The sequence below is a fragment of the Vitis riparia genome, chromosome 14 (assembly GCF_004353265.1).
Source record: "Vitis riparia cultivar Riparia Gloire de Montpellier isolate 1030 chromosome 14, EGFV_Vit.rip_1.0, whole genome shotgun sequence".
NCBI classification, from domain to species: Eukaryota; Viridiplantae; Streptophyta; class Magnoliopsida; order Vitales; family Vitaceae; genus Vitis; species Vitis riparia.
The window spans coordinates 21,475,854-21,492,162 of record NC_048444.1 but is presented as its reverse complement, the minus strand read 5'-3'; the positions used below and the strand labels follow the sequence as shown (position 1 = coordinate 21,492,162).

Sequence of the window (16,309 nt, the reverse complement as noted above, 5' to 3'; positions counted from 1 at the left end):
AGTATTATTGAGTTTGTTAATTGTAATTAATTTATGGAATGATAATCAATTCCTCTTATACACTGTGTAAATGTGTTTCAAAGTATAGTTTGGTTGTCGACAAATATAATAGGAAAAAGTAGAGGATAAAGAAAAAAGAAAAAAGAAATAAAAAATGAAGAAAAATAAAATTAAATTTAAAGTTAATAAATTATTTTTACATTTTATTTCAAAATCAATTCATTTATTTTTTGTGGTGTGAAACGAATAAAAACTCATATAGATATTGTCTACTCTGAATCCAAATGAGCTATCGGGGCTTTAAAATACATTCACATTATCAAAATGAGTCTATATATATATAATATAAAAAAAAATTATCTCCTATCCAATATAGTTTTTATTTGAGAGATATTGAAAATTATAATTTTTATTAAATTATCTAAAAATTTGAGAAAATTATATTTTCAAATAATTTAATTTATTATAATAAAATTATATATATATATATATATATATACATATAATTTTTTATTATTTTTTCTTTTACCTATTTTCTTGATTTTTATATTTTTTTCTTAATTATTATTTCTATTTTTTCACTTTTTCCCATTTTTTTTTCAATCCAACATAATCAAAAGAGTAATAGAAAAAAAAATGAATATATGGTAAAATTGGGAAGAGTAGATTTTGATTCACTTATTTTAAAAATATAGAAAAAAAACCTCAACTCTTATAAATTAGTTTTATATTCGTCCATTTAAAAATATTTTAAAATACTTGCACTTTTTCACAAGTAAAGTATTTTTTTTTCCCTAAAATCACATTTAAATTTTCAAGTTAATAATACCAATTGACATTTTTTTTTATTATGAGAACCTATTAAGATAAGAAATTTAAAAATTTTAAAATACAATTCAAACTAAAGAAAACTTTATAATTAAAAATATAAAAATAAAACATTAATTTTCACTTCCTACATGACACTAGGAGAAAATATAGATATAAAAAAAGGGTTGGAAATACAATGAGAACCAATATTTTATTTTATTTTTAAGTTTTTTAGTTTTAATTATATTTAATTTTTAAAATTTCCTATTTTATTTTTTACGTCAAATAAAAAAATTATTCAATTTTATTTATCACTTGAGGATCTTAAAGAATGTATTATATAAGAAAAATTTATAATATATCAATTTCTAAAATACTTTTATCAAATTAAAATGATAGATTAATTTTTTAATAATTTTATTTAATATTATCAAGTAAAAAAGTATTTTAGAAAATAAATTTTTGACTTATGAAAAAGTACAAATATTTTAAAATATTTTTAAATGAATAAAAATAAAACTGATTTATAAAAGTTATGTTCTTTTTCTATATTTTTTTAAATTAATGAATGAAAACTCACTTTTCCCTTTCCAATTTGTTTTCAATCCTAGGAAAACAAACAAAGAAGGAAAAAAAGGTTGAATAAAGGTAAAGTTATCATGTTGGATCATTCACATTAATTTAATAAATGACTGGTATCTAGCACATCGTATTCTACTATTTTCCCAACATTAAACTAGTCTAAGCTAAGACTAACTTTAACGGTGTCTTAACATGAGTTGGTTTTTAGAGGGGGTGCAACTTTAGCGGATTGGCTAACTCAAACCTAACCCGATATTCAAACGGGTTTTGACAATCATTTTTAATACTTGGATTATATTTAAATTATGTTTTTTTTTTTCAACTCAACTCACTTTTAATTGGGCTTAGACCAAGGTTTAAGCAAATCGAACCTAACTCAAATCCAATTTAATATTTTTATAATATAAATTCTTTTATATAATAACATTTATTTTCTTTTTAAATTTTTAAGAAAAATGATCAAATTATCTATATCATATACTTTTCATTATTTTAGAAATATACATAAGTTTATTTTTTTTACTTTTTTGTTGTTATCTTAAAATTTTATGTTATTTACTATTTAAATTTATATATATATATATAATTAAAAAAAAAATTATAGATAGATTTAGAATTATACAACTCTATTAACCCAACCAATTAGAATTTAACCCAATCAATCCGAATTCAACTCAAGATTAGAAAATTGAATTGGATTAGGCTTGGATTTAGTGCCTCGGGTTAGAGATCTGGTTGAGTTAGTCTCATATGGATTGTTTTTTAATTCAAATTGAATACAGGTTAGCCATCAATCAAACTAACCCGTCCTAATCATAACAATTTTTTTGTGCTCATCATTACAAAAATAAATTGAAAAAATATTTAGATATGCTTTTCGAGGATTCTAAATATTATTTTTTAATTAAAGAAAAATATTTTGACATGTCTCAAAATCCCTCTAAATATTAATTTTAATTAAAGAATAATATTTAATTAGAAAAACTATTCAAAAAATCTTCTCTCAATCCTTATTAATAGAGGGGGCTCTTTGACTTTCAAAATCACATAAGTAGACACAAGAAAACTTCTATGCTCAAGATATCTTCGATCTAAGATCAAAAGTTTGTACCCTTCACAAGCGTTAGCCAAGCCAAAGTCCAATAAGGACCTAGCCAAGCTATGATCCAAGCCCAAGATCCAAACATAGGCCCAAGCCAAAATTCAAGTATGGGCCCAAGTCAAGCCAGAACCTAAACCCAAGTTAAAAGAAAAACCAAAGTCCAAGCCCAAGTCCAGGCATGCCAAGGTCCAATCAAAATCAAGACCCAAATCAAATTTCTTAGGAGAATAATTAAGAGGACCAACCAAATTTTGCACCCCATTCAATTTCAAATTGGCTTGGAAGAGTAATTTGTGATTACAATGGTATCACAGCAAGTTCTAAAACATCTCTATCTGATCCAAATTTGATGCCTCTTGAGAAGCATGGCCAAAAGATTTGGGCTTCAACATGGCCACCACTGGGCAAGCTTGCCCTATTTAATAGATATACATATTACTATATTAAAGTTCATTATTAAAAGAAAATTTTACTAAATAAATTAATTCTAATTATTTTATGTTAAATTTTATATAATTGATTACTAAAAATATAAAAACAATCATTATAATTTTCTTAACAAGTTTTTTTTATATTATTTATATGATAATTAAATATTAAAAAAAAACCATATATCATCATTTATCTCATTAATCTTATTTTAAAAAATTACTATCATTTCACTTTTAAATTTTTTTTATATGTACCTTTTTAATTTTATTTATTTTGAATATTTTTATTTTAAAATGTTAAAAATACAAATTTATTAAAAAAAGGCTAAAATATAAAAAAATAATAATAATACTGAAGATCTAATATTTTATAAATTTAAATTAATTTGATAAGATAAATTATTATTATAATTTTTTTATAATTTTAATTATTTAAATAAATCAATATCAAAGGTTGTCACCACAAGTAATAAAATTTTATAAATTAAATCTCAAATAAAAAAATTTATATAAATCAATTTAATTTTTTGTTTGAAATATAATAAAACATGTTTCAATAAAAGTATTTTTAAAATCGGAATAGGGAATGAAAATGAATATTTTGTTTTCATTCCTATTTCTTAGTAGATAGAAATGAATTTGATGATTCCATTTCTAGCATTTGGATAAACTTAGGAATGTAAGATTTGAATGATTATTTGTTTCAATTCCAATGTTTGATAATAAAAAGAATGGAAATAAAAAAAGAAATAAATTTACAGTAACATCCTTCCATATAATTTAAAAGATTTTTTTATTTTATTTAAAATAAATAAATTTTGAAGAATGACTTGTTGATTCAGTTTGGGAGAATCACTTGTTAGGTCTTTAGCTTTGCAAAGAAGATAAGCATCGAGCTTGAAGAATGAGATAAGACGGTAAAATAGTAGATTTAGGTTATTTTATATTATCAAATGGGTTTAATGAATCAGAATACCACCTACTTTTGATGAATGCAAATCCGATTTATAAGTTAGATTTGATTTCTGCTTGAATAAATTTTTATTTCATTTATGTCTTCTTAATATTTATCAAAACATAGGAATAAGTGAGAAAATGAATGAGATGTCTATTCTTACTCCCCATTCCTGTGTACCAAATACCCCCTAATGGAAATAAAGCTAATTTTTTATAAAAAAAAATTGATAAATATTATCTTTAATCATACTTATAGCAATTACACATACAAAATAACTTTAATATGTCTAATCTTCTTTATTTTATTATTTTTTGAAAGTTTTTTTTTAAGTATTTTCATGAATTTTGAACAATATTTTTGACTAAATATTCATCAATATTTTTCCAATATTTTTAATATATCCATAAAATCCAAGTATCAATATATCTATATTTATTGATATTTCAAAATTTGGTTGATATAAGTCCAACCCAAAAAGAGACTAGCAATTAGACTTATGAATGGATAATTGCTTATCATTGTCCTTCTACGAAGTATTTTGGATGAGTTTTTGAAAAGTCAAAGTTTTTATTTTAAGTTTAACAAAAAATGCATACATAAAATAAAAATAAAAAACAGTAAAAATATTACTTCTCAACATACCTGATTTTTTTATTTCAACATAAATACTTCTTTTATACTAAATAAAACTTTTATAATATCAATCGTTAAAAAATAATGACTTCAATTTTAACTTTAACTATCAGATAAAATCAAAACAAAAACAGCTTCAATGAATTTGATAGAGTTTGTGTCTAACTATTATATTTAAGTGTTTTCTTCATCGGGCTTAGTCTTCAAGATTGTTATTAGAAACTTTATAGATGTTGAAAGTCATAAGTATTAAATACATCATGCTTATATATATATATATAAAATCAGTTTAAAACTAAAAATAATAATAAATAAAAAAAATCTTAAAATACAAATTTATTCTTATTTTTAAAAGCAACAATTTTCAAAATGACCTATGAAATGACTTGAAATGGAGGGGTTGTGTTTATGTTTGAAGTTTGAACTTCTTCAAACGTTTGAATATCATATCAAAGCAATAAAATTTGCTTGTGCTTAGTTTATAATTTATATAACATATTTGCAAAAATACTTTATTATTATGGTTATTGATTTAATAGAATACACTAGTATAAATATGGGTTTGGCACCTAAACAAAAAAAAAAATGGAAATACAATATTTATACAATTCATAAACAAATAAAAATGAAAATACGATTATAAAAATCCAAAACATTCCAATTACTCTTAAAATGGAAAATTAAGGCTTTTTTTGGTAACCGTATTAAAAAACAGTTCTGAAAAATAGTTTTTAAGAGCTTATTTTTTGTATTTTGTAAAATAAAAGTTTGTTTGAGAATCTGTAATGTTTTTAACCTCGTTTTAATATTTTTAAATATATATTTAAAATAATTTTTATATCTAATGTTTTACTTTTAATCATTCTACGTGTTTATATAATTATTTTTCAAAATAACCCTAAAAAAACGAGTACAAACAATAAAATACAATTAAACATGTTCTTTAAAAACATCCAATTTTCTATTATTAATATGTTATTAAAAATAAAAAACATAAAATAGTCAATGTTAAACATGTTTTATTATTATTTTTGTTTTAAATAATAAAAAACAGTTATCAAACATGCCTAAAAGTTATTTCTTAGTGAAATATACTGCAAGAAGTAATTATTAAAATATTTTTTATTTGAAGGCAGAAACAAAAAATAAAAATTTGGGTCATGCTATGATACCCCTAAAAAACAAGACCAATCATAATGTCATACATATAATTCAATCTTGTCATTTTATACCCTCTTTTAGTCCCATTCATTTGCACTTGATAGATCCTTTTGAACTTTAATCTCACTTGCTTATATTCTAAGTAGGATCCCATATATTTATACCCTTATTTAACAACTTATATTTCATCATACACTTTCAATATGCAAGATTGCAAGTTCATAGTAACCTATCATTTTCCTTTAATTATATATACATACATATACCTTAAAAGCATGTCTCATTCGATTCTATAGACAAAGTAGATCAGGGTTCATGAACCATTGACCATATCATGGTCCTCAAGGAACATTTATAAATCCAGTAAAACCACTTCAAAAACCAATTGAATTCCATTTCTTCCCACTTCTCATGGCCCTGATCAATAAATCACCATATCTACTTTGCTCCACATATATAAACATAAATTTCACTCTACTTCCCTGCCAACCCATTGGATACACAACCATTCTTGCAGAGCTCATCAAGATAGACAGACCCCAATATGCAAAACATGTCAACCAAGTATGCTTAACTTTGATTTTAACCCATGTCTATGACTTCTGAATTTTAATCAAAATAAGAAAATTTTTCTGCAATTCAAGAGAAGGATCTGAATCTGAGCATTTTATTGTAAATGCTCCAGCAGGGCTGGGTAAGGCAGAAAAGCTTGTAGACAGGCTCTAATGGCAGCTTCTCCTCCTTTAATGCTGAGTATGTGAGTTGGGGTCATATGCCCCCCAGGCAGCACCACTACTAGCAGGTGGGACGGCTACACTGCCATATGGAATCATTCCTGCACTCGGTGTCCCAGCAATCATCTGAGCATGAGGCCTCCCGTAGCTGTCAATATAGGCACCACTGCCTTGAGTAGGAGGTGGGTATGAAGGCTCTGGATAGGCACCACTGTAAGGGTTTGGAGCTGCATATGGATGGGATTAGTACAGGTACAATGAAACCTTTAAGACAGATTTCAACTAAAAAGAACTACAAATTTACATCAAAGAAAGCTTACCATGTGCTCTCTTCTCAGCATTCAAGACCTCTGCACGCAGCTTTTCCACCTCTCTGGCCATGACCACCAGATTCTTCTCCATTTCTTGCATTTCCCTCACTTGGTCCACATTTAAACCTTTTTCATACTCAAATGTAGAACTTTTTTCCCCAAACAACAAATCAAAACAGTATCAGACTGATATTTATACTATTTGATGCATCATATATTGCGGAATCCATCACAACAAAAAGGAAGGGAAAAGAAACAGAGAGAGTTAGTTTTGACTCTTGATTGTCTAAGCAGCAAAATTTCTCCAGCTTATATCTAACATAACCAGCATCATTCAAATTCAAGTGACAGCTAGTATGAAGTGATCAAGATGATTATGATGTCAGCCCTACATATTAATGCAGATGCAAGTTTGATCTCCAAGCCCCCCCGTTACAAATTACAGCATTCTATATAATGCCAACCAAGGGCTGTTTAGCCATTCCAGCTGAATATGGGACATCAAGTAAATCCAACTCTGATTCCTTTCAAAATGTAACCATATCTCTCTGTGTTTTCACTGAAATGACAAAGCAACTCCCAGGTACCAAATACCATTGAATTGCACTATGCAATTAGCAACAGCAGATTGGAAAGTATTCATATCATTATTGATAAAAAATATGGGTCCAAGGATCTGATCATCCAAGAGAAAATGCATATTTGAAGAGAAATTTGGTACTTAAATTTATGGTGTGTGATTCAGTTGCAAAATCATTTGGGAGGCAAGATTTGAGACTTTTTCAGGGGGTGCAAAAACAAGCCAAAACTCCTTCATGGAGCCTAGTGGTAGCCATAAAATCCTTCAAAACCTATGAGAAGGGGTTCCACAACTGATCTGATTGTCAAATGAAAACATCAATAGAAGAATCTTAAAAGCCTGCTTCACTCACCGTAACCTCTGGTGTTCCTGACCCATACTATCAAGTTCAGCATGCAATTCTGGGAGCCTTTTAACATCAGCATTGGCTTTCTGCAATTCCTGGGTGGCCTGTTGAACTTGAGTGGTCAGTTCTTGTCTAGCAGTGACCAAGCTCTGTGCCTCTATATGTGCCTGTTGCAGTTCCTTCTTAACATGCTCACCAGCTCTAATATCTCCTTCCATTTTTGCAATCCTCTCCATCAAAACCCTAATTTGAATATCGCTTTCTGTCTCAATGCTCCTTATTTGTGCCTTGATTCTTGATATTTCATGCTGTGCAGCAACAAGCTCCTGCCTTAAAGCCCCATGAGTAGCAGCCAGTCTATGGTTATCTCCTGCAAGTCGTTCTATTTCTGCTACCTGAGCAAGCATTTTGTTCTCTGCAATGTCAGGATGAGGAGCTGTCTCCAAGGAGCGATGGCCAACAGTATGCCCCGATCCAGGAAACGGACCATGCCGCATCATCCCAGGAGCTTGGGCAGCTCGTCCTTCAAAAGATGGTTGTCGGTGTCCTCTGGCAGCCATCTGTCTGACAATCCAATCAGACTAAGATGAGCATTAACAGCAATTCAGAACAGAGATGTCAGGAGCAGATACCTGCAATTTAGCATGAAAAATGAAAACAAAAAAGAGGCTTGATTACACCAAACAAGAAAAGTAAGTCAGCATGAATGCATGATTAAATTAAAGCAAAATTCCTGCTTTAAAGCAATATCTAGTTTAACTGAAAAAAATTCTTTTGAAACCCTTTTCAAGAAAACTGTCAGCTTTCTATTGAAATCAGTCATTTAACTTAAGTTCTTGAGTTATATTATGTGGAGATTCCAAAAGCTTAAAATTAAGATTACATTGACAAGAAATTACTAGGCATCCCAAATACCAAATATCGATATTAAACAGAATTAATCAGTAATAAATGAGATACCATCAAGATTCCTATGCAATGACTCCTATAAAAGTAGAACAAATCAGCAAAGCAGGAAATACCATTGTGATGACTATTCTTTGCAATGACTTCAGTCTTAACTCTTGTCACATATTAGTCCATTCTAATTGATGAATATGTGCCTTCAATAACACTTTCATTTCCACAGAACATCCAAATGTCCCAAATCAATGGCAGAAGAATAAATCATGAATATAATAACAGAAATTTGATGACTAGGTGGAGCACCAAGTACAGTTTCCCATATCCCATAAGCAGAAAAAACCAAAAATATGTATGTAAGAAACAATTTCATGAATTAAAATAGAAGACACACTCCCATACGACTAAGGAATACAGAAGAGAGGGAGTGAAAAAAAAAAAGATTAAATAATTGCCCATTGGCATTTGCCGGAGAATTTATTCAACTGAGAAAGACCAAAAGGGGGATCATTAGATGAAAGAGAAAAAACACAGGTCTGAAAGTAGCTAGAATAAAGGAATATAGATTATTCTAGTGAGATGAAGGAGCTTTGGTGAATCCAAGGTGCAAGGCACACCTATGGGACAAAGGTATCTTGAACTGAAGGCCCAACCCAAGATACACACCTGAGCTAAAAATGGCACAACCAAGTACTAGTGTGATTACATACAATTTGAACAGCCAACTATATGGAATTGGAAAATTTGTAAGCATTAAAAAGAAATAATGCAAAAGGGGTGATTTAAAATAATTAATACAACATAACACAAAGATCGAAAACAACATTGAAGTTACAAGCCTACCAAACAATTAGATATTTAAATGGAAACAGCCAAACAAGTACCATTGAAAGATACAAATGGTATCCATCAAAATGACCAAGCAGATGCAAGAAAGAGCACGTGTTTTCGGCAGGTTTCTTTCAAAATGAGAGATAAGTCACACACCATAGCTATGGTGGGTTAAATTTAAACATAGCTCCCAAATGGCTCAAAGCAAAATACTAGGAAGAAAAGGACTGAAACACCCAATCAAGCTCGGGTGATGCACGGCGCTGGGATAAAGCCTTACCTTTGCTGTGCACCTTTTTGGTGCCTAGGCCATTTATTACTTATTTAAAAAAATCTACTAAATTTCCATTTTATCAGAATTTTAGCTTGAATAACAGGAAGCAAACAAAAGAAATCATGTTAAACATTCAAGATGACAAAATAGCATTCATGTTAAGTCTTCAAAAGGGGAAAAATCTTGCTCGTGTTAGACCTGCAAGAGGACCAAATGGCGTCCTTTGGTCATGAATACAATCAAGACACAAGCTGCACATATCACTGAAGCCCTCTTCAGTGAGGTTTGAGGGCTTTAGAGTTGGTCGGGACGTGTCTTAGTTTGAAGGGCCCAAAATCTTTGGAATTAATCGAATTCTAACAAAAAGAAGAAATGTGCCCACTAAAAGAAAATGCTCATCTCTCCCCATAGGCAGATTTCTGTTGATGTCTTTGCCCCACAAATGACAAAATCCCTCTTTGGCTAGGTGAAGGTGCAAGGTAAAAGGTAATTCACCAGTGACACAAGAGAAAAGTAAAACCCCTGAAGAGGAAGTATGAGCATATTTGAACGGTTATCCATGTTCCAAGGGATCAACAAGGCAGACCCCTAAAACCGAATCAAACAAGAATAATACAATGAATAATTATAGTTAGTAACCCAAGGCTGCCATTTTTTTTAATAGGCAACATTTTTTTCCCTTTTTGTTTTTTGTTTCTGTCTAGGGAGTCGATCTTGGAACCCGCCACACCCCCAACCCAACCCTTGGCCACTTGAGCTCATAGTTTTAAAAGGCGCACCTAAGGCACAAGAGTCTCCTACAACTTATGCACAAGCAACACAAGGCACATGCTTGAGTGGAGTAAAACATGACTTAGGATGCATATTAATTTTATAAAATATGATTCAAAATCTAATCTAATCAATGAAAAAATTAAGATTCCAAACATTTAAAAGAAACATTCAACAAAAAAGTAATAAAATTATATAAATTTCAATATACAATAGAAACTTCAAGAATAAAAATGTTTAAAAAAGAAAAGTAAAATAGACAAGGCAAGCTCTTCAACAAGGTGCGTGTATGGACGAGCAAGGAGCTACAACTAGAGAGTGGTTATGCCTTGGACCTAGGCATGCTTTAAGCGTGCCTTTTAAAACCATGCTTGAGCCAGGCCTCAAGGGTGAAAGCCATTAATTTTATTTTTTGTAATTGATTATGTATTTACTCATAGAAAGAAGTCATATGCCAATAAAGTTGATTTTTCATTTGGCGGTAATTTTATATTCTAACTGTCAATAAATAATTACATTTTGGAAGGAATAAGCTAGAAATCTTAGTAATTGCATTTGACTATTATTTTGTTACTCTACTGAATGAAAAATTTAAGGACAAATATGTTTTAGATTTTGGATGCTAGTTTTAATACACAATAACTGCACAGGAACCTACATTTGATGCTTTGAAATAGATTTTAGACAAAAAATTATCAATGATAAATAAGGCAAAAATATCCCTTGATTTTGATAAAAATCATCCAAAAAAGCATTGATGATTATGTCAAGATACCATTATTGCAGAGGTCGTGATTGAATAGGCAGATTTAGAAAAAAACAGAAGACACATGAAAGTAGATCACTTCCAAAGCATTCTCATCACATTTAGTTTGCAAACTGCCATCATGATTCTTTTCAAGACTTAAAACTATGGACAGGGTGTTGCAGAAATTTACAGATGTGAACAGGTACACAAGAAAAGATGTATACATATAAAAAATAGATTATTAGGTTCATAAGCACCACCTTAATGACAACCTGTGGCCAAAAAACAGTATATTCTAGCTAAGATAAAATGAACTCCAAAATTTGGTGAACAACCAAACCAACCCTTTCCCTCCTCCAAAAGAAAACAACAAAACATGAAAGAGTTAAAAGATGTTTAATTGTGAGAACTTTAAAAGGAGAATCCAAACACATACATCAACCTAACAAAAATTATAAATGATCATTTCTTGCCATTTCTAATAATATGCCTTTACGTATCACAAGAAAATAATAAATTAACATTGTATCATATATGGGAAGCAAGAAATATAGCAAATAATTTATGGGAAGGAATATACATTTTTGTTGATAGATTATGGGAAGGAAGATATATAACAAATATAGTATTCATACTTCCATTCAAATAAACCTGCATTCATAACAAACTATAAAGTTTCAAGCATGAAAAAAGGAAGGGACACCCAAAATATCAGACCTAAAACAGGACATTTGTTTCAATGATTGCAAAGTTATGACAGAATGAAGCGGAAGTAACAGAAAGATGGTTAAATGGCATGGAAAAGAGAAAGGAAACACACTGGTTGTTTCAGTTAACCAAGTTATTCCACCATTATATTACACATAACTCCAAACTATGTGACATACCCATAGATATCGCATAGGAAGGAATGGGTATGGAACTTGTGTCCAACATGCCCGTTATTCATATATTTACACAGCGTATGTGTCCAGTGATTAGAAAAAAAAAAACAAGTTCTTAGTTCATTCTAGATTACCTTGCACTCTTTTTATTTGTTTTTTTTTTTTTTGTAGCATTGATATGAATTAAGTACCTCTTTCAAACACTCTACATTAGACATATACTTCAAGTTTAGCATCTGTTATAGAGTGACAAAAAATGGAAACTGGATTATTTAACCATGTCCTCATGTTCTAGCATCAAGAGATTAAATAACTTCGATACCTAGACACATACCAAAACTTCAATACCTACACACATACCAACACCTAATGAACATATCCACATGCATCTAACACAAGTCTCAACCTCCAATGCCTTAAATAAAGAATAGCTATTCATCTGGGCAAAAGAATGATTTAGGACAAAATTCACCTCATGTGTATTTGTAAATAAGACCTTGATTTATTTTTATTTTTTCTTTATACGGTTTGTCTTGTGCTACCTAACAGAAAGTTTTCTGCATGGGCATGAACATGAGAAAAAAACTGGCATGGGTTCAAGGACCATCTCACTTTGCAGTGCCATAGATAATATGTATGTCCACAAGCATGCATGCGTGCATGAAAGATAGCAAGCATGTGCTTCGGGAGAGAGATGCCTTAGCTATGTTGAGTTCTAGATGGTTATAACATAGTTACCACAAAGTTCATTGGCAACAGATCATCCTTCTTTGCTGTCATTGTTTGCCATGCAAATCATTCCCATAAATATTTTAGCAATATCAATGCTATTTCGACCGAAAGAAATCAAATTTTTTGTATTCATGCAATCAAATCAACATTTTAACATAACAAAAAATGCCATTGATTTTTAATCTAACTCATGAATTATTATCATTTTTTACTTTATTTGATAAAGGGTGGGATTGCAGATTCAATTCATGACTACTGCGGTGACCTCCAAAACAGCATACTCTATTAACAGAAAAAAGTCATGCCAAGTACACCAAAAGAAAGTATAGCCAGTTTTCACAGTAAATAAAGCAATAATATCGTAAAATTTGCAATAAAATGTCATCCACATATTCTCTGATGTAATTTCAAGGCAAAGACTTTACTAGGCCTTCCAATTATAGTTATTCCAGGAAATCTCAGTCTCATCATTGCTTCCACACAGAGCAAAATTAGTCCAAAAAAACATATAAAACAATACCAATATCCAAGCATAAGAACTGTTAAACATTCCATTTGGATCCCATAAAAATAACTGAGATGGGAAAAAAAAAATTCAAAGGGCTGTTCTTTTCATTTTTCTCACTAATTCAGGAAGTGAAATGGTGCCATGAGTTGTTGGATGTTGCAAAAGCAACTGATCATCAGAAGAAACAAAAGCCCATATAAAACGAAATTGATAATTGGGACTATTTATCATTCATACCTATGCCCTAATCAATGGACTCAAAATTTGTAACAAGCTCCAAACCCTTGAGCAAAGGCTAGTATTGACTTGTAAAGCAAAAAGATTAAGAAACAATCCAGCACCCGATATACTAAAAGCAATACATTATCCAAAACTGCACTCACGACAGCCAAAGAAAAAAACTTTAATCCATGGGTGTATTGAAAACAGATAAATCTAAGCAAAACTCAGAGTCTGCCCCCCCAACGTAGCCATTGGTGGCGGCGATTTCAATAGACCCAAAACCCAAACACCAGAAACCCACCATTTTCTCTGAATTCCAATCAACCCCTCCAAACGAACAAGGCAAACGCGATAGCAAGAGAGACAAATAGAGATATAATAGCATTTCAAAGAGGAACGAGCATCGGAAAGATACGTACAGATGGAGGGAAAGAGAGGTGGATAAAGAGCACAGACCTTAGAGGGCAGGAGTAGTAGAGAGGCGGAGAGGGGCAGTGGGTGGGGTTTGTACTGGGGAGAGAAGGGCGTTATAGAGAGATGTGAGAGGCCATGGCTTTCTTCCCATATGGGGCTACCATTGGCGTCCAAGCGGTGGCTGCCAGTGGAATTCAAGTCCCTTATATATAGTTTGGTTTCAAGTTTTCAACTATATGGGCAATTTTTTTCTCAAATCTCCTTCCTTTCATCATTTTCATTATTATTTTATTTTTTAAAAATTTATGGAGAATCTTTTGGTCAAAACAATAATTATATTCTTCAATGATTTTTATAAGATTATTAGCCAATCAAATAACGGAGCTGTCCTTTACTACCTTTTTTTTTTTTTACATATATATTTCCAAGTTCCACCCTTTCAAAACTTGAATTTACAATTTTTTTTAATTAAAAATAGAATTACTTAGTTAAAATGGATGAAATAGTCCTCAAATCATAAATCTAACCATTCCCATGTTTTTTCAGGAAAAGTAACTCATTTTTTTTACATAAATATCATTTTCTATTTTAGTATTTACATATAAATTTTAAAAGAAATGATTATTTTTATAAGAAAATAATGAGAGTAATTTTATCCAAAAGATGCCAAAAAATGGTAGAAAGTTAAATTTCAAAAATTAGGTTTTGAGAGACCCTCTTAATCAAATAACCCTTAAAAATATTATATTTACTCTTTTACGAAAATTTTAATCATTAAATCAAACATTCGATCTTCGATGGACTTCACCATATTACAAGCATATAATCATAGATTTTCTTTTCTATATATATATTTTTTTATATTTTATAGTTTTACCTTGGACTCCAAAACCTATCATCATGAGTGATATGTATCACATTAAACCTAAACCTAATCACTTCTCCATTAAATGCCTATTGTTTACTATGCAAGCCATGTATCATGATCATACGATTTTCTTAAGCAACAATCTAGTGTTCATACAACTCAATAGACTTGAAGTTGTTAGTTCAACTTTACTCCAAACCAACAATGCTACCAATGAACAACAATAGTAAGCGATGCTCATAGCAATCTAAAGCTAAGCCTTGCTAGTGAAATATTCAAAGAAAGAACTATAATTCTCAAGGTCATTTTATATGTTTTTCATCGCTACGCTACTTTAAAGTGTTTTATAAAGTATTTTAAATCACTCTATGAAATTTTAGAGAGTTGCATTAAATTTTAAACACATTCACACACCTCCAAACAACTCAAAACTGTTTTGAAATGTTTTAAAATGTGTCTTATAGCATCATAAACAATATAAATATACACATCTAATTGGGACGAAGTCATCTGTACAATGCATTAAATACATTCATGCACGTCCAAATAATTCTATATCACCGGTGGTGTATGGTTTGCATGATTTTTCCATACTTATTTTCACACATTCAAAGGACTCTACGTTGTTTTGGAAGCTTTTAAAATATGTTTCATAGCATCTTAAGGGTAAATGGAATATGTTATATATATATATATATATAAGGCATGACAAAATTCAATAGGGTGTTATTTGTAAAAGGCATGACAAAAGTTAAACAAATTAATTATTTTATTTATACCATTTTACTTGTTTTTTAAGAAGTTAAAAACGAAAAAAAATAAAAATGAAGAAGGTTAGGGGTTTCCAAAGGGGCAATAATGGCTGCAAAAACCCATGGCACATGAGTTATGAGTGCCAACAATCATGATTAGTAAATATTATATTTTATCAAAAAATTTGATGAAAGAAATACTGAAATGCATTTGCTACATTAATTATATATGTGATTTTATGAAAGTTTATGGGAAGAAAAAAGAACAATCTAAAAAAAAAATAAGGAAATGAAATGATTTTGACCAAGGATGTTGTAATTCTTTTACCTCTTCTAATAATAGTGTAATAGAAAAACCTTTTTTGATTATGGTTGTCATGTTTCAACATAGCTTTCGAATTCACGAGCCTTCAAAAACTAAGGGTCCTTTAGCCCGTTGCCTATAATTAGTCAATCTTGTGACAATTAAGCTCGTCTTGTTAGAAATATATGAAAGATTATTATATTTTTCATTTTAAATAGTTGGATAATTATTAACAAATGTTTGAAATTATGATATTAATAAATTTCAAAACATTTTATATTTTTAAAGTCTTAAAAAAGTACTAGAATCTTTTCTTGTTCTCAATATCATCAATTGAAAATACTTTGTTTATTTTCACTTTCATGCTCTTTATATTGACCTCTCCATGTGATGATGCATTAGATTTATTATTATCGATTTGTAAATTACTACATGACCCCTTAATAAGTG

General features: G+C 29.9%; 1 protein-coding gene across 2 annotated transcripts; it reads right to left on the bottom strand.

The window, feature by feature from the left end:
• Positions 1-5,918: 5,918 nt before the first annotated feature.
• Positions 5,919-14,128, bottom strand: LOC117931198 (protein FLX-like 4). Of its 2 annotated transcripts, XM_034852111.1 has the most exons (4): positions 13,978-14,128; positions 7,655-8,280; positions 6,732-6,871; positions 5,919-6,638 (listed from the first exon to the last, which is right to left on the bottom strand). In XM_034852111.1, exons 2-4 carry the CDS (start codon positions 8,206-8,208, stop codon positions 6,421-6,423), a joined length of 912 nt encoding a protein of 303 aa, XP_034708002.1. In that variant the 5' UTR covers positions 8,209-8,280; positions 13,978-14,128; the 3' UTR covers positions 5,919-6,420. The 2 variants fall into 2 exon arrangements, with proteins under 2 accessions (XP_034708002.1, XP_034708003.1); XM_034852112.1 differs by lacking the exon at positions 13,978-14,128 and having other exon boundaries at positions 7,655-8,317.
• Between the last annotated feature and the right edge of the window lie 2,181 nt (positions 14,129-16,309).

What these genes read in the sequence shown, in the direction of transcription:
- LOC117931198 (XM_034852111.1), bottom strand. Translation starts at nt 8,208, where the DNA reads ATGGCTGCCAGAGGACACCGACAACCATCTTTTGAAGGACGAGCTGCC. An exon ending in CAGGAACACCAGAGGTTACG is followed by an intron (nt 6,872 to 7,654) that starts GTGAGTGAAGCA and finishes TGGGGAAAAAAG; the next exon opens with TTCTACATTTGAGTATGAAA. An exon ending in TGCTGAGAAGAGAGCACATG is followed by an intron (nt 6,639 to 6,731) that starts GTAAGCTTTCTT and finishes ATCCATATGCAG; the next exon opens with CTCCAAACCCTTACAGTGGT.